Raw genomic sequence first — 21,977 nt, forward strand, 5'->3', positions numbered from 1 at the left:
TTGTAATCATATACATATAACATGCATGAAAAGCGGGGGAGCGAAGCACGGGGGAACGTGTGACTTTTTTACTGTACTTGTTTTCACAACAGCTCATTTTTCGATGTATTATCAGATATATCATACATTAGATTCGACATATAAAATCCTATTTCACAGAAATTCATTGGAATGCACAAATTCACAAAAAGTCATTGTCCAATATCATTGTCAGGTATTTTAGAATAAAAAATTGAGCAGGCAGAGCAGCTATGATTTATTTGACTAAAGTTCAATCCTCCACAGGCTTCACTGCCGGCAGAGCAGCTATGTCCTAAGTAAGAGGCTAAAGATTCCTCGGTGTCATGTGATTATAATATACTCTTTGATGTTCAATACGTCACTTGCGTCATAAAACACTACAAATTTCCTTTACTCAGTTCATAACTTCTCACTTCTATAACTTTATTGTAAATGATGTGAAACACAAATTTCGTAATTGCCAAGTACACAGTCTCTCTTTACAAACGTAGATCAACATAAGTGAACTTATCTTATTTTTAACAACACAAAAATAGGACATTGTCCATACCATTAACTTTGTCAAAAAAAAATTAAATAAACTCGAGATCTTTCAAAAATACTTTTTGAAGCATTACCATTACTGGTGAGTAATTAAAAGAAGATTACGCAACTTTGAAAACCAATATTTATTTAATTCAAAAGTACACAGACAAATTAGAAAAAAAAACATATGAAAAAATCTTTATGCACGTATGATTAAAGCCACGTCGTATTCAAAAAATTCTTGTCAGCACATAGGTAATGTAAAATTTTCTTGACGTCCACACAAAAACGCCGAAAACGATTCAAAAACAAGGAATCAACGTCGTATCCTCGGACGTTTGCGTTGCTATACTAAAATGATTATCTACATGTTGCTAGCATATATACACAATGCTTATCTATCCATTTTTTTGTAAAAAATCTTTTTATATTTTTACTAAAACTGTCATTGCTGATGTTTTAATTGGTTCCCGTCCCTTTTTAAAAGTTTCTGTTTTCACTAAAGAAAACGCAGGCGTAAGGGACCCAGAAAAATAGACTTTTTCCCGAGGCTTATGATTTTCCGGCAATGTGTAGACGCAAGACCCATAGATATGTAGCAATCATAAATATGAATGAAAAAATACATATGTAGACCTGTACATATATAGTTTTTCTATGCACACTACTATAAATTGCTATTTGAGAATTTTTGGTTTCAGAAGGCGATAAGAAATAGTTTGCGATTCTTATAAAATAGTACAGTCATCCTTTTTCTCGCTCGGACCATTCTGCTGTTTCTCAATTTCAGCCAGAATACTGTAAAACACTTGTTCTGCACTCTACGTAGGAAATCCAACAAGAGATGTTCAACATTAGCAATTAAGTAGCTAAGTAGTATAATACGAGACAATAAGACACATCAATGTAGTTACATTTAGTTGAATACCTTGTGTTCTTTGGCAGAAGTTTCTAAAAAAACTGCTTTCCATCTGTTGGCTAGTTGTTTTCCTGCCTCTGTTGAAATGACCCTTCAAGACACAATATTGCAAGAAATCAACTTTACTTAGAATGTCAAAGTACCAGTAAGTGAGCATTATGAGGAAATTCATCACTACCTTTCCATGTGCAAGTCATTTTTATTTCCCACCAATATCGTTGGAACTCTATGTTAAAAAAAAAATGATCACAATTTATTGTATATTACACATACAAGTTTAACCATACAAATCATCATGCATATACACCTGTTCTGTCCAGTGAAATCTAGCAGCTTGTCATGGATGACTTGGACAACATCAAAGCTGAAGAAGTTAATACAAACTGAACTGAACATGTTTGCAAGAAATAAATGTAGCATGCTTTTTATAAGACAAATTCATGTGAAAACATGGGCTTTATATATTAAGCAAAACATAGCTTTGTTTTTTGATATCTCACAGCATAATTTTGGCATGTTGCTGGAGCCGTACTTACAGCATGTAAAAATGTTTACGAGAAATTTACCAACATTGTTTGGTTTTTTATTAAAACCAGATTTTCAGGTTTTAAAAAACATAGAAACTCAATAAAACATAAAGAACAGGAAAAATGAAAAAAAACCAGAGGTATTCAGTGATCAATTGGCCATAAAGATTCACTAAAATGGTGATCAAGTAACAAAGCTAATAGTTGTCTGCTACTATCTAAACTTGCCTGAAAATACAATTTTCCAAAGGCTATAAATGCTAGTAACATCTTACTGTAATGACTTCATCACAATGTTAGATTGCATACCACCATGTAAGTAAATTACGTCGAAGATTTTATGGTCCTTTTGTGTAATACCATAACATTTTAATTGGTCAAAATCAAAGTGGTCTTGACTCAGAATAAAAACCCAATTTTCAAGTTGTTTTTTGTATTTTCTTAACAATTTACTGCTTGATTAACACTTTGACTTTTCACACAACCATTCCAGCCTGTTAAAGCCAACAAAACAAAGAAGTGTTTCTTTCTCTTATCAAAATAAAATTACCTTTTCTGTGAGGTAACAGAAAAAACAAGTATATAACCATGAATGCCCATTGAGTATGCTTGAGGAAATATGGAGTACTCATCCTAAATAAACAAATAGTAAAATTAATATAAAATGACAATATTTTGTATGTAAATAGGGTAATCATGTATAACACAAGAAGATAAACGAAAACTTAAGTAGAATATTAAAATATGTTCTCCAATGTCAAAGTATGATTAAAATAACTGCAGCATACCTGACCAGCAGTATCAACCAATTCCAAGTTATAGTCTTGCCCTCTGTTCTTTACGATCTTTGTGAATGCTAATGTGTATATAAAACAAATCAAAAACTTATATAAAATCAATATGATGTTGATGATGAAATCAATTGGCAAGCTGTATCAGATCTTACTACTCTTCACTATATGAAAATCATGTAGCATAAGGATATAAGTTAATTATAAGGCAATGTACAGTGTATACATATGTACATGTGCAAATGTTCACAATTTAAAAATTAATTTGAACCAACTCCGGGCATGATCCCAGCCCAGGATTTACAGCTCAGAGTTTACATTAGGTACACTAACATGTATACAAACAAAGCATTTTTCTCCTGGTACATATTACATAAACATAAATGTACAAACACATCAAATTGTGTATGTAGATCAAATTTTGTAAAACACCTTAAAGAATCATCATTTATTCACCAGCAAAAATACTTCGATACGTTGTCACATTTGTCGATGGTACGTAGGTAATGCATAATCTGATTTTTTTTTGCCTTATTGATCATGTAAGCAATAAAATAGAATAATAGGCATTAAGAAGCTATGGTATTTAAAACATATCTGTTTCTGTACGAGTCGTGGTCGTTACTCGTAACTTTTTCATAATTTAGATAATAGGAATATAGGATAACATACTATTTTCTATTGTTGGGTCGTAAGAGTCCACGAATTGATTTTCGACAAATTGAATCGTTAATGATGACTTTCCTAAAAAAGAAAATTAGCTGCATCGATATTCTTCAAAAAGAAAATTCTGAATTCGAATATTTTCATTTGTTTTGTAGAAGAGATGAATATTTTGAATTTGAATCGTTTCGTTACCAACTGAACGAAAGCCCATAATTGCTATTTTTCTTGATTTTGGCGGTGCCATGATATACGTCTACAGAAAAATCTTCTACTTCAAGGAATCATCTTTTCTGGAAAAAACAACTTTAAGGCAGTAAAATATCTTGTGTTGACAAGGAAATCAGGAGCAAGCAATTCTACTTATATACATCTTTCACAAGTAGTTGGTAAACTTTGACCCTGTCCAAATTTGTAAAGTTTGTCATGGTTTTTTATTACTATCATTGTTGTAGGAACTATATAAATTGATTAAATGCTGCAAATTTATTTTTTGTATGATTTTTGAGAGCTTCAGTTCCATCAATTTCATTTCGGTGAAATCCTACCAGACTTCCACATCATTTTTAAGCCAGTCTATAAATAAGTATACGACATCACATAACACCGACACCAAATGTTAAAAAATTAAGATTTCTTTTATTGTTTTGTGTTAGGTATGTTAAACCATTGAAACGTCTAGAAACCTTTTAAAACCTCTGGAAAATTAGCCATTATGAAACTGTTTAGTGAGATAGTATTTCAAAGGATACAAAATAATGAACTGTTACATTTTTGATTTTCGAATTGCCGCACAATGTGGAGTATATAATGTAATGTAATCGTAATTTTAAATTGCTTGATTTGGATTTTGGACTTTGGATGGACTATAGGGAAACTTCACTATAGAGTTCATATTTCCGATCGTTTTATTGGGTATTGTACTGATTTTATCTGTCTCATTTCTACAAATATGAAGCAATTCGAGCTCTTAGAGCAATTTCCCATACTCTGAGTCTGAGAGTGGGACAACTATAAACATTTGATTTATCTATTTTTCTTGAAAGATCAAAATTCATTTTACTGTACGTAAATTCGACTTGTAAAATGATATTTGTCAATGGGCAATGGCCGACTTAATCAAATAATTGGGAATTATTTGACCCGGGAGATGTTTTAAACTATGAGCAATTGAATTGTTCTTATTTTAGCTGAAGAACTTATCAGCATTAAACATCTGAGAACAGATTTCTTGCATTGTGTGTTTAATGCATTGCTACATTCTTTTTAAAGGATGAACCAGGTTTTTTGAATGGCCTCAAACAAGCCACCATTTAGTTTTACCTCCAAAAATTTAGTTTTTTGATTGAATACCTACATTCTAGATATTACATTTCAAATTCACACAAACATGGTTATTCGATTAGTTCTTGGATTTCTGATACCATTGCTTATTGGTAAAGCAGTATTATGTAGTGATGATAGAAAGGACCTTTATTGTGGAGGTAAAGAACATCACTTCATTTATTAATTTATGTTGTACATAATTACTTTACATAAATATGTTATCCTTGTATGCAAGCATTGTGTACTCATTTTGTGTTGTACTAATGTTTATTACTTATATCTCAATTTATTCAATTCAATAATTTCTAAATATGCATGATTTCTTGATATGATGATTGTATACAACATGCCAGCTTTGGTTGATGTTTGTATGTACAATTAAATTTTTATACTTTTGGATTGACAGCCTTCTATGTCGGCCAGGGATAGATTTGATGACTATATGGGTCACCAATCTTCATATGAAATATTAATATATGAAGCAATTACAAGCAAAGGCAATTTGTATTCAATGGAGCACACTTCTAAAAAATTAGCTCCATGCAATTATGATACAACTGTTAAAGAATTTACCTAAAAAGTTTGACTTGGCATGATGACTGCAATCACAAAAAATTCATGGACATTTATTTCAAACTAAAGCAACCCCTCCATGTCATCCGAGATCTATCCCTGATGTTTGAACATGGGTAAATATATTTTATTTATTATTTGCTAAATATAAAATTGATTTTTTAGTTTGTAGAATAATTGCAGAAGAAATAGACTGGGATGTTTCACAAGTTGACCCAAGAAAAACATTAGAGGTTTGTAGAGTATAATTTGCATTATAAATTGTGCAGAAAATTGATCAATGTGAATTTTGCTTACTAAGGTTGAGAGTTTTCGCATTGATTCTCAAGGAAATCAAAGAAGTAAAACAGTAAGGCTAAAGATTATACAATTTTTGTAGGATTTGTTCTCAAATGATTTGTTTTTGTGCCAATCAAATATTGGTGTAGATTCCATATGCTCGCTCTGAAACACATTTAGTTGAAATTATGGAAAATGTATGCGAGAGAATGCAAAATTATGCTGAATCAACAGACAAAGAAACAGGAAGAAAAAGCTATATAAGAACATCATCAAGAAATGGTGAAGCAGTAAAATTAGAGAACATTTCAATGAGTGGAGATATTGCAAAGACCTTGAAGTTTGCAGTAAGTGAAAATAATTCTCATTTTGTATGCTATTGTTTAAATCCATTTACCATGTTTAATCTTAATTGGCAAGTAGACATTTGTGAGAAATCCAGCTGTCATACTAGATATTGCTTGCATTTCAGCCTTAACACCAGAATTCAGCATGATTAACAATTCTTGCTGAATTTCTAAATGGGCTTTGACATAGGGCCTTTCGAGTAGATGTGATATCTTCTTCTGATCATGTGATGAAAGTGGAATTAAGGCTTTCTTGTCTATTGAAAGTTTTTCCAAATCAGATGGTAGCACACCAATCCATTTTATTGATGGGACTGTCAAGTTGTTCACATCATATGATTGAGACTTTGATCCAAATCTATACACACACATGATTTCAATACCATGGGGGTCTGCATCAACCATAGCAAGAACAGGAATTTCCAAGCTATCAGAAAGTTTTTTTACAAATAGACGAGTATTGAGATCAGGAAATCCTTTTCCAGTAATGAGAATAATTGGTTTTAGTTTTTCCAAAATTTTTTCATCCAGAAGACTTTGGTATGTTGCATCTTTCTCAATTACTATAATTGCTTTGGCTTCAGAGCATATGTCATAGATTCCATGAACATGAGTAGGAACAAGCATTCCATTGGTTTGAAGACTACAGTCAATAAAGTTTCCACTGTGTTCCTTGTATGTTAAGTCTCCACTTACGTACCCCTTTGAACAGGCTAAAATGTGAAGTGAATAACGAGGGATATTTAGCATGCAAGATATATCATCAACAGCATTGTCTACAAAACGTTGATTACCAAAAAATGGCACATCATTGTAATATATGTCTCTTTTTGTCGCGTAAGCATCTTCTTTAAGAAGTTTATGTGCAATGGATAATATTTTCAAAATAATGGCATACTTCTGCACTGAATAGCTTGAACTTAGTTTTACATAAACCTCCGAAGCACATTTACTCATTCCCACTCGAGTGTCATTAAAAGTAACGTTAGCCCACGAGCTTCTATTTTTCACCGGAATATCAGGAAAACTACCTTGAGCAAGTTTACTCATAAGACCTTCAACAAAGCATTCAATCTTTTCTATAACATCTATTCTTGAAGTAGGTTTACAGTAGTTTCTCCCTTTATCAAAAACTCCAACTATGTTTTCAATTCTCGTTCTTTTTCTCAAAGTTTCGGTTAAATTGTCAATTTCTTTCCAAAAAGTGTGTCCTCTGTTTAAATTCGCCATGTTTGATCCTTTTCTCTAACTTTTTGGTGTTTTTCAGTGGTGTTTTCTATGTGTTTTTCACTTTTCCCCTACGTTTTCTGAAAAAGGTTTATACCGCTGCCACTGATCTCTTGTACCTCTGCACCAGACAAATAATGATCATTAAATATATACGCACGTGTTAATCAGTTAAAATAATATATCTTTATTAATTCAGTGAAGCATTTATCCAAAATCACTATTCAGTGCAACTGAAAAGAGCATCCTAAATTTAGTCGCAGTGAAAATTTTTGTAAGGAATTATTGTTTGCCAAATTTTCTTGTAGTTTCTTTTGTAATCAATAAAATGTACCGTTTTATTGACTTATGTGCAGTGGCGGTGGCCAAAGAAGGCTTCCATCTTTCGTGAGCCCTTAAATCGTGAATTAACTATGGAACTAAACCTACGTACGTAACTGGTGCTTTGCCACTCACTGACAATATCACCATGCTTTGTTAAAGATTTCAAACAAATGTTAATAACTGCTTTTTGGGAAAGCTCGTGTAGTCAATCGTTTTTCTCCAGATTGACTTTACAATTGTTTTTGCTATCCATTTATAAAGATAAATAATACAACAAATAAGTATACAACCCTGCATTGCTGAGTATAATTCGCTAATTTTGTTATATAAGTTTTGCTTTGCTCCATTTTACACGAGTCATTTAAAAAAAGAAGGTACTTTTTGTTATTCATTGTTGCCAGCGGCGTACGTTTGAACCAGGCTGCCATTGTCCTTCCAACATGGGGGTGCCCCCTCCACCGAAATCTGACAACATAAACATTTTCCTAATAATCTTCACTAGAACACGATATCAACTGGGTTTTTTTATTTATAAACAGAAGAATACCAATTAGTGCTCTCAATTTACTATCAGCAACACGAATTTACGAATAACTTTGAATGAGAAATATCCACTGCTTCCACTAGCCCAAACATAAACCTACTTTTTTATCTTTATTTTTATAAATATTACCATTCAGGGTTTCCCTTGCAAGCAGATTGCCTGGGTACTCGTGGCTCTGCCCACCCGGAGCTTATAGCAGTTACGCCACTGATTGTTGCTTATATTTTACCCACTTAAGATAAGTAAACTGACACAATTCTTAAGTAATTTTAAATGTTCTTTTTGATGTAAACACAAAGCTGTGTGATATAATTTTACTGTCATAAACCCATAATACTTTGTTATTTTACCATCAATACTTATACTAGTTGATCATTAAATTTCAGTGTGAAAGTATCATTGAAGATTATGAAGACACTATCGTACACGTATTTAAAAATAAGCATGAAAAGATAGTCCAAGAACTATGTCGTCGGCAAACAAGTAAGACAGAAACACTAACTTAAACATGACAGAATTATTAGTCGTTAGCAAAAACTATGGCAAAACTAAAACAGTATTATTCTGTTTTTGTATGTGCAGTTTTCACTTTGTACATTCAACTATATTTTGCAAAGTGTCCTTCCTAAGAAATGTTTTGTTTCATTATAGATCTTTGTGGCGATAATGGCAATCATGCAGAATTATGATATTTTGTAAGCTATGTAAAGATGCATCGATACAACTTTTAAGTATTACGTGAGATTAATAAAATAAAATTAAATTATGTTGTTGAAATTGTATTTTTTTATTTTCTTTCTATCGTGGTGGTAACAGTGTTATTATACACCCATGAGTTTTGCCAACTAAGGCGTCCCTAACAGGGGTGCTCATCCTGCCAAATTTTAAAGTTAGCAGTGTAATTTGTTGCAAAATTTGTGACAAAAACTGCAACCTTTGTCAACCAAATTAAGTGTCACGCCCTTATGTTGGGCAAATGAAGTCCTTCGCCCCTAATCTTGAGAGCCGAGTTACGACCCTAGATCCCGAATAGTTCGGTTACTGGATAACGGCCTTTTCGTTTTCCACACAAATCATTTGGAAACTTTGATCCTAACAGTTAATTAACTTCCGGGGTGGGATTATTATGATTGTATAGGCACTGGCAAAAGAGAGCAATCGTCCAACCCTTCAATATAATTTTTAAAACTATAGTCTTTGTTAGTACAATAAAAATACAAGAAGAAAGTAGTAAAATATAATATTTCTTACAAAAGAATTTTTTAAAATTCTGAGGGGGTGTGTTGTATTCCCCAGTTCATCCCAGTGAGTGTTCCATACTTCCACTTTATTTTTTGCCCGCGAAGAGGTAGCAAACCAGTAAACCATAGGAAACGGATGCAGTACCCTGCGAATAGGTGAACTGTTGCCAAACACTACGCATATTTGCATGACTTTTAAATGTTTCATGACTTATGAGTACAGGAAAAAAATTGAAGTGGATTATGTTTCTTTTGTGGTTTTTTATTTTGGCCACAACGGCAAGAGGTAAGGTACATCTATAAATGTCTCTAAACTAATACTTTTTAATGATCTTGCAAATTGTAATATCCTTGTAATGTCTTGAAAGTGCCCTGCTTTTTGTGCAGCTGCTTCTGTAAGAAATGCATTATTCAAAAAGCTACTTACTGTGGTAAATTGTAAACAGAAAAATAACCAAACATATCGTTAGTTTTAGCATAAAATATTTCATTTAAGAAAACTCGAATATTCCATGCAAGAATAGAGAAAAAACATTGCTTTGAATAACATCAAACTAACGCTACCATTTGTCCATTTCCACTATGGACTAGCTAATATTTCTGTCATCTTAGTGATTACTTTTATGCGTCTAATACATATGAATGTAGAAAGCAATTTTGTACATTTAAGCGTTGTGATTGCTTAGAAAAATTATTATCAATTATTAAGATAAATTTCGTAATTTATTTGACTACGAAAAGGAAGAGACTTAAGAGAGGGGGTATGCCATTCAATTTATCTTGGTCCATGGTATTAAAGGGAAACATGACATTTACAAGAAAATTATTTAATGATTCTTAGAAGGGAACAATAGTTGTAGCAGTATTTGTGGTGTAAAACTATTGATTTAATAAAGGACCAAGGACTTGTTGCTATTTACTACTTTAATTGAAACTTAAAAGAATGGTACTTTGAAGGCAAGGGCAAGTGGAGTGACAGGCATCTGTTGAGTTAAGAATAACAAGCATTTTTTAGAATTTTTTGTTAGATTTTAGAGATTTTTTTGAATTTAATGTAACAGATATATTGTAAATTCTTGTTTTGGTGTTGCTCTAGCTTAAGCTCTGTCTTTGATTAAGTGTTGCACCAGGGTAACACTTTATTGGAAGTAATAGAGAGTTAATAAGCTTAAATTTTAACTGGCATTTTGTTTTTGTTGTAAACCAAGTAAACATTATTTGTTAAGCAATGTATCATCATGCAGAAATTGAGTAAAAATTTAGCTTCTTGGCTTTTTAAAGAACCATGTTAATAAATGTAAAGCTTTTAAAAGCAGGCTGCTCAAAAAATTTTAGGGGCATAGACAAAACTTTTCACATGGCCCCTCTTTCCCGCAAAACCTGACCATAGTTAAATTGCATTTTGAAATTGTAATATGTGATTTTTATGTTTTATGCTTATGAATCAGCACAGTAAGATAATATTAACATACTTATGTATGTAAATTAGCATACTTATAAATTTACTTACTAATTCTTATTATATTTGCGTGCATATTTTCATAGCAATAAATTGTTTTCATCTTGCTTTGGGGGCACATGGAGGGGGCACATGGAGGGGCACATAGAAGACTAATTGCCCTTTCTCCTCCCTGTTTCCAACTCTTCCCCTCTTTGTAGCCCTGCTCAAAAGGTGCAGATTCCATTTAAAACTTTACTGTTTGTGTATTATTTCCATTTTATGTGATTAAATCTGCTCAATGCAAAAATTAATCACAAAAATTTTTCTCACTTCAAATTTTAATTGTTTGTAATTTTTGTGTTTATGCTGTTACTCATGTTTATGTAAATTTATTCAGTGCCGCTCGTCACAATCTCATATTTATGTAAATTTATTGAATGCGCCACACATCACTATCTTATTGTCTATCATTAGGCTCATTTAAGACTTGTGATGATGTAAAAGAAAGTGCAAGAAATATTTCTGGTCTATATGTAGTCCGTATTGCTGATAAAGACGTTCAGGTTTATTGTAACCTAACATCAGAACCTGTCAAGACAACCCTTCCTGTTTATGACAATATTTATCATATATTAGGATCTGCTGTTCATGATGTACATTCTCAAACCATAACATATCGTAATCTATTGACAGAAGATGTCAAAAAGTTTATTGACAAAAGTGTTAGTTGTAAACAGTATGTAGCGTATACTTGCGTTAATGCGACTTTATTTGGAAGACTGGGGAAATCGTCTTTCAGTTGGACATCAATTGATGATAGCCCAAAGTATTACTGGTCTGACTGTAGTTTTGCTGACAAAAACTGCCATTGCGGTGTGCATGGTAATGGAACATTTAGAGAAAATTTTGGGTATTTGACCAACAAGGATGATCTGCCAGTAAAAAGTTTTCATTTTAATCATTTATCTGCTTCTGCAAACGTTAAAATTCAAGTTGGAAATATCACTTGTTATGGAGGTCAGTTTTCTCTTCCATTATTATTAATGACTTTAAAAAATAACTAATTAGGTTTCTTACTATTTAAATGAAGATATGATTCTAAGATATGATTCTTAGTATTTAAATGAAGATATCTTCATTTAATTTCAAACACCGCACTGCATATAACATTCTTCATATGACATTCCTTTCACGAGAAAACATGAGCCCAACAAAATTGACCTGCTCTCCACTGTGTGACTTCATAGCTCAGTTGGTCAGAGCACTGCATAGGTTTCTTAGTATTTGTTACTATATTATTGGTTTTGTGGTACTACCACCACAGATAGTGATATCTGCTGCACAACGACGTATCATTGTTGCAATTAAACTATGCGTTTCACGAACGTCAATAACATCCCATTTTTCAAGGATGGCACCTTTAGTTCCTTGTAAGCACTTGCAAAGCCCACGTACTTTCTAACTTTTTCTTTATTATTTTCCAAAGATGCTCGGTGGAGCGCTCCCCCGAGGAATATTCCTTATCCTGGGATTAGCTTAAAAAATTAATCCCTCTCCCGTTGCTCCACTTACTATCGTCTCTTCACTTCTTACACCAATCACAACGTCTCCAGCGTTTCATCAACAACCGTCGATCGATTGTATTTAACGATACATTTTTTCTAATGACATGTTCTAACTCTTGTTTTATGGTCTTTGATCTTCTCTTCATGTTGCTGCCCAAAGACAGCCTTCTTTATTACAGTATTTTAACATAACTGTCTTGTTTTTTCCTTAGAGATTTCTTGAACAACTTACTTGTCTTGTTTTTTCCTTGAAGATTTCTTTAACAACCTGTCTTGTTTTTTCCTTGAAGATTTCTTGAACAACCTGTCTTGTTTTTTCCTTAGAGATTTCTCGAACAACTTACTTGTCTTGTTTTTTCCTTGAAGATTTCTTGAACAACGTAACTGTCTTGTTTTTTCCGTGAAGATTTCTTGAACAACTTAACTCTCTTGTTTTTTCCTTAAAGATGTCATGAACAACGTACCTTTCTGTTTTTTCCTTGGAGATTTCTTCCACTGTCACGTTTTGTCATCTCCCTTGACGTATACTGTAACACTCTATATTGTATACTTGTGGGATGTTTTTGCTACGTAGGTATATACTTGACCGCCTTCACGTGTATTGGCATTATTTTGATTGACAAAAAAAATTCGTACCTAACACATCATGATAAACGCTGAAATACTAAATATAATCTAAACTTCTGAACAGTAATGTATATTTCTGCAACTTGCAACTTTTTGTGGAGAGTATGCCTCCAAAGATTTCTCATCTCAACACAAAAAATATTCTATTTGAACGACAATATGTACTAGTATATCAAAGATGTACTATGATTTTTGTCGGGTGCCCGGGGGAAGCCTTGGGGTAAAGCTTGGGGGCTAAAGCTACTAATCTAAAACTAGCTACATCCTAACGCCCTCCGTTACCCCAATGAAATTGTTGCAATCAACTAACTGCTACTAATTTAAGTAATTTGGAGCGAGGTGATCCCTATACTTGTTTGCTATTTTTTTGTTTAGATGTCAATCGACGTTCCTTCACTTTAACAAACAAAAATGCATTTGCTGCTCTCAAAGTTTCATCATTGAAGAATTTCAGTTTCATTTTTAAGCTTTTTGATCCTAAAGAAGAAAATCAAGCTATTGCTAGTGTTAGAACAATGGACCATGGTGATATTAAGGTAGGAAGAAATTCATGAGATGTCATTTTTGATATTTATTGAATTGTGTGATGAATGTTTGTTGAAAAGTGTTGAATAAATATTTTGCAGTAATGGTAACGAGTGATGAGTACAACTAACTTTTGGTTGCTTTTAGCGTCATAATGTATTGCTATTATAATGTTGATATACTAATCTCTAAACATCGTTTTAAACGAATGGATCCATCCTTGGAAACATCTTAGCGTTAGATTATCATGATTTTACTTGATTATAAATGGTCGTTGATCGTGCGTACATATAGGCTCACGCGTATATATATACTTTTGTAGATGCGCAAACGCAATATCCTTTTATCGTGCATTTTCAACTGTTTTGATGAAGGCTTTCAGCGTCATACGTACGTCAAGAACAAGCTATCGAGAACTTAAGCATTCTTGACTGCTCCATTATTAATAGTTACGTTTATTCTACCCCAAAATGTTTAGCACGAGTGTCGGACTCGTACATGTAACAACGCTTGTAACAAGTACGTGTAACAACGCTTGTAACAAGTACATGTAACAACGCTTGTAACAAGTACATGTAACAACGCTTATAACAAATACGTGTAACAACGCATGTAACAAGTACATGTAACAACGCATGTAACAAGTACGTGTAACAACGCTTGTAACAAGTACGTGTAACAACGCTTGTAACAAGTACGTGTAACAACGCTTGTAACAAGTACGTGTAACAACGCTTGTAACAAGTTGATTGTTAACCAAAAAATTTCCCTGGTCCTGCTAGTTTTCAATTTTTATTTTAATTTAAAGGAAGCTGCTGTACTAGAATTGAGTTATATCACATGCTTTTTCGTTTAGATTTTAGTGCACGAATCCAAACTCTACGTACACACAACTCAATTGAATCTGCATTTAAAAAACATTGATACTCAGTGGCATACTATCGTAATGGCGAATGATGGACAATCCGTGAAAATTGCTATCGATCACAGCAATTTTACTACTGTCGTTGCACATCCAGTTATGATAACAAAGTTGTATTTGGGCTCTTCTGAGCGAAAGTGCAATTCGTTTCGTGGCTGTATTAAAGACATGGTAAAGTTGATCATTCTGCAAATATTTTCTATTTTTATATTTTCATGATGTAGTATAGCATAAAGCCACGCAATTGACAAGTAGCTTTATTCATGACAAAATATCGGTATTTCAGTGCATCATTTTCCGTATATAAATTATTCCTTGTAATGTTTTACTTTCTTTAGTATCTCGATGGTAAAGACTACACAGATGTCATAAATCAGACTGAGATGAAAGAGTTTGTGAAGGAGGGCTGTTCTGAATCAATAAATACACATTGTTCTCACCCAAAGACGAGAGAAAGCACTTCAACTATTGCTCCCAAAACTGTCGTCCACACATTTACTCATCAAAACAACCGCACAAATCACACTACTAACTGTGGTGATCACGTTAAACATGTAAACAACGATGATACAACAGTCATCGCCATTATCGTTGTCTTCCTCGTATTAATCGTCGTATTGATTATTGCACTCTTCGTTACGTGGTATTTGAAACGCCACAAGGGCGTTTATCAAACACACGAGGGTTCAGGTGAAAACTTAAATTGGGATACAGAAAATTTGACACTTGTTACTAAGTCTGGTAATGAGACAGATGGTCAGCAAGGTAAAGAATATTATCTCTGAAAATTAGTTTATACATCAAATATACGTTAATTAGTAAACTACGGTAATTCATGGTCTGCTCAATGAAAATAAAATAGCATTTAGATATTACCGCTGAGATTTATAATCCTTTAACTATTGGCAGAAATCTTGTCACACTCTACTATACAATACTATGAATTGCTCTTATCCTGCGTGTTTTAAGTTTTAAATAGTTGAAGAAAGTTTTAGACTGTTGAACGTTATGTGAAGATTTTTTATTGGGTTTAGTTAAAAAGGAAAAGCGTCTTTTAGTTGTAAATATTTGTTAATATACGCGCGCTTGTTTTGTGTTGTAGTTCATTTCTGCACGCTGCCTTAGACGAGAGAAGCTTTTCTCTTCGAATAAAAAAACATAATTTTTCAAACCAGTTTTCATCGTGGTTTTGTAAACACATTTCAATTTGAAGTTTTCAGTAAAGTACTACGTAAGGAAAAAACCACTCTTGGTCTCATTATGAAAGTGAAAATTCTCCTGTCATGGTTCATCAATACCACAGAATAAGAATATACAGAGAGTCACTCGTGTCGGAACCTTTGATGTTTTTGTCCTTGCATGGTGGCCGCCATTATTCCAACCAGATGATTAGGGTTTTTGACTGTTTCCAAACCTTTAAAATGATCCGAAAGTCATTTCTTAAGTCAAAATATACTTGAATTCATTATTAAGTATTGACGTTATGTAATTTTAATGATTGGAAACAAGTGAGAAATCCTAATCAACTGGCTGGAATAATGGCCGACACGAGGACACGTTGTACACCTGAGTGACCCTTCTGTAAAATCATTATTCTGTGTCAATATGCTATAACGTATGAGTGTCTGTTAGTTCAATAAACCTCAATTTTGAATAACTACGGGTATCAATATATTAAACAAGATGTAGAAATAATAGTTTTAATAATACAAATCGTCCCCATCTCCTCAATTCTAATTTTACCCTTAATCTACCAAAAAGGTGCATGTTCCATGTTTTGAGTCCATTTGAAATTTTGAACAAAATATTTCAATATCACACAGAGTTTGAGTCACTTTCTGCTGCTTTAGAATCTGATTTTAAATTTCTCTGGTAACTAAATAAAAAAATAGTTTTGAATGAATATTTACATGTTTTTGAAGATTATGGTCACAGAAATAGACATTTACGCATATTTTGTATAACAAATTGAATTTGTGATTAGGAAAATGATAATGGTATTTTAAATAAGTTAAGAGTTTGTTTGGCATTTTTTACTTCTATTTGGTGTTCGATAAACAGCAAATAACTAAATTATTATTTAATTCATGTTCTTATTTCAAATTTATAAATAAATAGTCACCGTCATTTCTCATCATTGTTGCAAGGAATATTAGAACACACTTTAAATTCTTAATCTTATTTTAATTAGACACATGTTAAACAACTATGTTGGAAATGACATGTTCTGACAAAGATACTAAAACATGCTTTAACTTACTCCCAGACACGATAAAGCTGATTTAAACCAGTTAAACCTAGGAAAAAATTCACGCTGAATAAATTCCAACTCTTGGGTATAATAACCAATGAATAGCGTGACCAGATAAACCCTAAAAAATACAAACTTGTTTTCACAAACAACTTGAGTTTGAAAGACAATTTGGGTTGCAAGGACATACCAGTTGCAGTCAAAGACAAAGACTGAGATACACTAAGTTTTTCAGCTGGTCTTGTATAATCAGCTATTCCCGCAATCACTAAGCCCTACAGAAAAGTAACAATGTAACAACTTATGTAAACCAATGAAAATCATTTTTGCCAATGATCAGTCTTACCCATTTGAACGTTGGTGCCCAGAAAAATATGGTTTTTGGCCCTATCAAAATTCAACACCATTATCATCAAAAAAACAAAATAATGTATTTCAGTTTGGGAAAATTACAATTCATTTCCATTCAAGGTAGATTTACTCAAGTTTTTCAAGATTTTAGTTTGTTAACAGGAAAAGTATTTTTCTGTATCTTCTGACCATGCACTAAGTAGCATTGCCATCTTTTTTATCCTTATGCTGCCTATATTATGCTGCCTAAAGATTGTTATCAGGCAAGTATGAAACTCTAAATGTGCAGTGCACATGGCAAGTGTTTTGATCCACAAAGTACACCATCAGTGCTTGGCATATGTACAAAGCTAATAGATTTTAAATTGAAAACTTGGGAACTCTAAACTTAAATTAAAAGAGAGAAAGGAATGTAGCTAAAACAGACGAAATGCAAAGTTTTTGAAGTAATGAAAATGTGGCGATGTATAAGATGGCAGATTACTGAAACTTATCATAATATTTAGGAAAAAAGCATAACAAGATTCTATAATTTACCTAAGTTACAGTACCATTTTCTCCTATGAGTGTCATAACCAGATTGCTAAAATATTCCTTATTTATACTGTACTTACATGTATTGAACTAAAATAACAACAAAATGTAGGAGAATAGTGGCATGATAATTAGAATGCAGTTTGAGATGCACTTAGATAACTTTAACTGATTACCTAATATTCTTTCTTTATAATTTGAAACATTGGAGAAATCGATATCTTTAATCCCTCTCGTTTAGGAATTAAACACGATCATTATCTTATGTATTAATGTTCTCCAAAACCAACCAACAAAAAAAGGACACAATTATGGAATATCTATTTGATAGCTGGTGAGCTTGTGTGAATATCAAGTTATACACTTCAGCGGTACACAGAATGGTATCTTTTATCAGTACTTATGCATGAACAACAAAAAATACCGGTGTCGCAGTGTCGGTTTTAAAAATTATACAACGAAAACAAATAAAATAAAATAAAATTTAACAAATATAGCATATATAGCAGTGCAATACCCAGTTACTCATTTATTTACACAAAAAGCTGCTGCATGCTGGTGTTCAATTGTTTTATGAAAAGAAAACTTTGGCGTACATATTGAAAGACATACAACCTAATGTAATGCCTAAAAAGCCAAGATTGATTTATAATTTTTCACATGCACAAAAAGGGGGTGCAAAACATGAATTCAACAAGTTTTGTAGAATTGACTACCTGCTTCGTGATTCCAAAATTTTTTTCCTAAGGGAGGAAGAAATTCGTTGATTCGAGCGTCGTATCTTGCAAGAATTTTAGAAACACTAGCTCTGAGCGCAGCCATTTTTTAATTTTATTCAAATGAGTGAAAAAAAGGTACGCGTGGCGAACACGTGAAAGTACACAAACACAAATAGAAGTACACGAACACAAATCGAAATACACTAACGCCAGCCGTTTTCTGCTTACTTTAACAATAACGAAACAATAGGTATTCAGTTTACATCACAATTGCTAGCGGTTTAATACTCTGAGCTTACATTTTCAAGTTCGAAGAAGAAATAGTATATTACTCTTGTAGGAATTATCAAAACAAAACTACAAGCACTCTTATACGTTACAAGAATTACAATACTGTCAAGGAAGTGATGAAAAGACCCTACATGGTTGTTGCCAAAAAACCCATACTGAATGCTAAAGTAAAGCAGGTAGTTATAGTTTCTACATAATACAATTGATGAATCAATCAGCTGGTGAAATAATTGTTTCAACAGGATATTATCGATTTCATTGGAATGTCGTATAATATTTAGATGTGTAGATACGACTTTAACGTCCCGACTAGACAATATCGAGCGTTCATGAACTATGAACTTTTCTCGTAAAGAAAGGATAAAAATTCTTCAACTAATTCATTGTAGCACTGATAGGTGCTTGGAACTTCAACCTGAATGTGACCTTCAACTTCCTTTCTGGCTGAACCACACTGTCTCCAGTAGCTAACTGAAGAAATGTAATGACGTCATTTTTAAGAGATTTAATGAATTCGGTCAGGTAGTCTAACTTACGTGCTCATTGTCATTTTGCGGAGATGCATCAAACATTTTAGACACTTTCTTTGGTGTAGGCTTTTTTATCAGACAAGAAAATGTTTGAGATATTCTAATTCTGCACCTTCAATCTTCAACAATTGTGGTATTAGATTCCAGTAGTTGCTATTACTTGATAGTATTGGATTCCAGGGTTAGGAAATTACTTGGTCATATGACTAAAGAGCATTTTCAACTCTTTAACGAGTTTAACATAAATAATACTTAAGACATGATACTATTTTAACTATGTTGGTTAAATCTTTTTCATTCAGTAGCTATATACTTGCTGGCAACCAACATGTAGGCTTTCCGTACTAATTTTTTTAAAATGTACGTATAAAATAAACACAGTGTTTTGGGAGATACACCCAAAGGCCAAGAAATGAAAAAGAAACGTGAACATTCATGATAGCTACAATAAATAATCTTATGCCAAATGGCTTCGCTTGGCCCCAAATGTGGACATTGTTTTTATTCCAAAACAAACGAAATGGGAGGGCAGACCGGTGGATCTGGAGAAAAACCTCCAAAAAAAGAAAAGATCGAAAACTTAGAAAAATTTCCTCAATTTTTTTGTAGTTTTAAGATGTTTCATATTTTTGTTGTTTTCAATGACCCGATGATCTACTTTAACATGCAGCGTAGTCAGATCGATCGTGCGTTACAGTCAAAAAAAAATGTAAATTTACAGAGCGACAAAAAAGTAGGCTGACCGGCACCCTATTTATACACAGCAAATCTTTTGTGTTCAAACAAAAGACACGCAAACTTTGGAAGAGAACAAAAAATGAAGGAGCGCAGAGTGCTTTATATAAATCAAATGAAAAAATTATTCAGTACGTACGACCTGATCATTCACCTTCCAACAACAATGAAAAATGAAATGACCAAAATGACGTCATGACTTGGACAAAAATCATTTTTGAATTCTACTTGACTTTATTCGATTGAAATGTTCTATGTTGCTTCATGAAGAGCTTCATTATTAGCTGGCTTTCACTCGTATGTTTTGTCAGAAAATTTAACAATTGTGAATAATTAGTTTAAGTGAAATTTTTAACGGTTGAATTTGAAAATGCGTTAAAATGTGAATATTATGCATAACTGAAGTTGCAAGTGTGAATCTTTCAATAAGGACGCTTGTTTCTTGGTGCTTCTGTCCGACTTGGTCATTCATTAATTGTCCAGTTAGTAGGCCTACAGACATAGCTACTCTATAAAAAACACGTTATAAATGTCAGCATAATGAATGATCAAAAACAAAAACTGAAATACATTGAAAGAACAAAAGTTTAATACCTGATTTCCTAGCGTTGCCCGTGTCAGTCTGATCCAGGCGACTTAGTCGGTCTGTTCCTTTTTTTCACCGCGCAGTTTTTACGTCTGCATAGTTGAAATTGATTGTAACATTTTTATCTTAGAAATTCAATGAACCCTACTTGCAGAATTGCAATTATCTTAACGTTAAATAAAATCAGTAATAAGTAGCAAGTGAAAGCCAGTTATTTTCTCACAGCAAGGGACATCTTTTATTGACAATTTTTTTAATTTGAGTGTTTTTCATGATTAAGGTTCAAATTATAAAAATAGACCATCAGGATCCTTTTTTAACTATCTCATGCAGGGACTTTCACAACTCCATCCAGGAGGGATCTACAATGTAAGGAAATATAAAACTCATGTTTCGAAATTTCATGATGAATAACTCTGCATATGACGCTAGTTTGCGTTTTTAAATTCTTAACCAGATATATTGAGAATGAGCAAACTGCATGCATTAAGTTTTCTGTTTGACTATCCAAATGGTAGAACATTCATCTACATTGCACGAATAGCTTCAGTCAGTTGAGTTTGAACGATGCAACAAGTTTAACACGATCAAAGGCTTATCATCGAGGTCTAAGCATTTTACAGTAAAAACTTTAATATTACAAGACCTACACTAAGACTAGTTGATTATTCCATGTAACTCATACTTCAGTACATCGTAAGTAAAAAGACAGAATTTACCTTTCTTTCTACAAGTGACTAATATTCCGTTGAAGTGAAAACACAATGTTAACATATGTTAACATTTCTTTAATTGACGTCATGACTAAGATTTTTTATTGTGATTGGCTCTTTAGGAGCTGTCAACTTTCCCAAGACAATAAGTAATCCTCAATGCGTTTAAATAAAAAAAAATCATTAGAATCTTTAGATTTTTTGAAAAATAACGAATATAACGATGCATGATGTTGTAGGATGGGATTCATGAGACGATAATAAATTTAGAAACTAGACTTTAATTTTGTCCATATATTCATTGAATCTTGGAGTCATATCTTGCTAAGAGTTAGAAGAGGGTTTAAAGGCGTTCTGGTTGACGTCACCAACATCTTAATGCCCAAAATCATAATATGTGCGTTACTTAATAGGCTGAATGAATTAATTAATTTATAATTTGCGTAATATCACAGAAAAATGGTCAATAGTCATTTGTATTTTACGTATACTAATGAATGGAGAGCATAGTGCTTTTGTTTGGCAACAATACAGTTTGTTTTTAAAAATTAGATTTGATTGATATCCGGTAATTTGTTCAAGAACGAACATCCTTGTAGTATACCTCATTTCCAACTTAACTCCTTGCATAGAGGTGTGAATAGGGGTTTCTAGAGTGGTCTATGCCTCTAATCCTAGATCCGCCCCTGGAACAATGAACGTTAAACAATCATGTGGAACAAAAACATATAATGACATGCTTAACATCATGTATAAATATATTATTCACTTCTAGGCTTGCCACATATAAGCCACGAGGGGTCATGGAGAGCAGATGTCGCTCATATGAGATGGAACAAGACAATACACATGGCTAGGCGACAAGTATAAAGATTTGTGA

The 21,977-nt window shown here is 32.8% G+C and overlaps 4 protein-coding genes across 4 annotated transcripts; 2 read left to right on the plus strand and 2 right to left on the minus strand.

The window, feature by feature from the left end:
• Window positions 1–674: 674 nt before the first annotated feature.
• Window positions 675–3,996, minus strand: LOC124439718 (GTP-binding protein Rheb-like). Its single transcript, XM_046989999.1, has 8 exons — window positions 3,642–3,996; window positions 3,456–3,527; window positions 2,781–2,848; window positions 2,543–2,625; window positions 1,773–1,829; window positions 1,644–1,691; window positions 1,475–1,556; window positions 675–1,367 (listed from the first exon to the last, which is right to left on the minus strand). Exons 1-8 carry the CDS (start codon window positions 3,691–3,693, stop codon window positions 1,275–1,277), a joined length of 555 nt encoding a protein of 184 aa, XP_046845955.1. The 5' UTR covers window positions 3,694–3,996; the 3' UTR covers window positions 675–1,274.
• A 236-nt stretch (window positions 3,997–4,232) lies between these two features.
• Window positions 4,233–8,843, plus strand: LOC124439992 (protein canopy homolog 2-like). Its single transcript, XM_046990301.1, has 7 exons — window positions 4,233–4,361; window positions 4,811–4,930; window positions 5,511–5,578; window positions 5,647–5,694; window positions 5,774–5,971; window positions 8,453–8,549; window positions 8,718–8,843. Exons 2-7 carry the CDS (start codon window positions 4,837–4,839, stop codon window positions 8,753–8,755), a joined length of 543 nt encoding a protein of 180 aa, XP_046846257.1. The 5' UTR covers window positions 4,233–4,361; window positions 4,811–4,836; the 3' UTR covers window positions 8,756–8,843.
• Window positions 8,844–9,478: 635 nt separating this feature from the next.
• LOC124440412 (contactin-associated protein 1-like) lies at window positions 9,479–15,558 on the plus strand. Its single transcript, XM_046990809.1, has 5 exons — window positions 9,479–9,593; window positions 11,223–11,765; window positions 13,316–13,476; window positions 14,322–14,558; window positions 14,726–15,558. Exons 1-5 carry the CDS (start codon window positions 9,521–9,523, stop codon window positions 15,170–15,172), a joined length of 1,461 nt encoding a protein of 486 aa, XP_046846765.1. The 5' UTR covers window positions 9,479–9,520; the 3' UTR covers window positions 15,173–15,558.
• Window positions 15,559–16,073: 515 nt separating this feature from the next.
• On the minus strand, window positions 16,074–18,359 carry LOC124440413 (mitochondrial pyruvate carrier 2-like). The gene is made up of 5 exons (XM_046990811.1): window positions 18,240–18,359; window positions 16,985–17,025; window positions 16,829–16,913; window positions 16,648–16,759; window positions 16,074–16,263 (listed from the first exon to the last, which is right to left on the minus strand). Exons 1-5 carry the CDS (start codon window positions 18,343–18,345, stop codon window positions 16,203–16,205), a joined length of 405 nt encoding a protein of 134 aa, XP_046846767.1. The 5' UTR covers window positions 18,346–18,359; the 3' UTR covers window positions 16,074–16,202.
• Between the last annotated feature and the right edge of the window lie 3,618 nt (window positions 18,360–21,977).

Source organism: Xenia sp. Carnegie-2017, unplaced genomic scaffold (assembly GCF_021976095.1).
Source record: "Xenia sp. Carnegie-2017 unplaced genomic scaffold, XeniaSp_v1 HiC_scaffold_2, whole genome shotgun sequence".
In the NCBI taxonomy this organism is placed as follows: Eukaryota; Metazoa; Cnidaria; class Anthozoa; order Malacalcyonacea; family Xeniidae; genus Xenia; species Xenia sp. Carnegie-2017.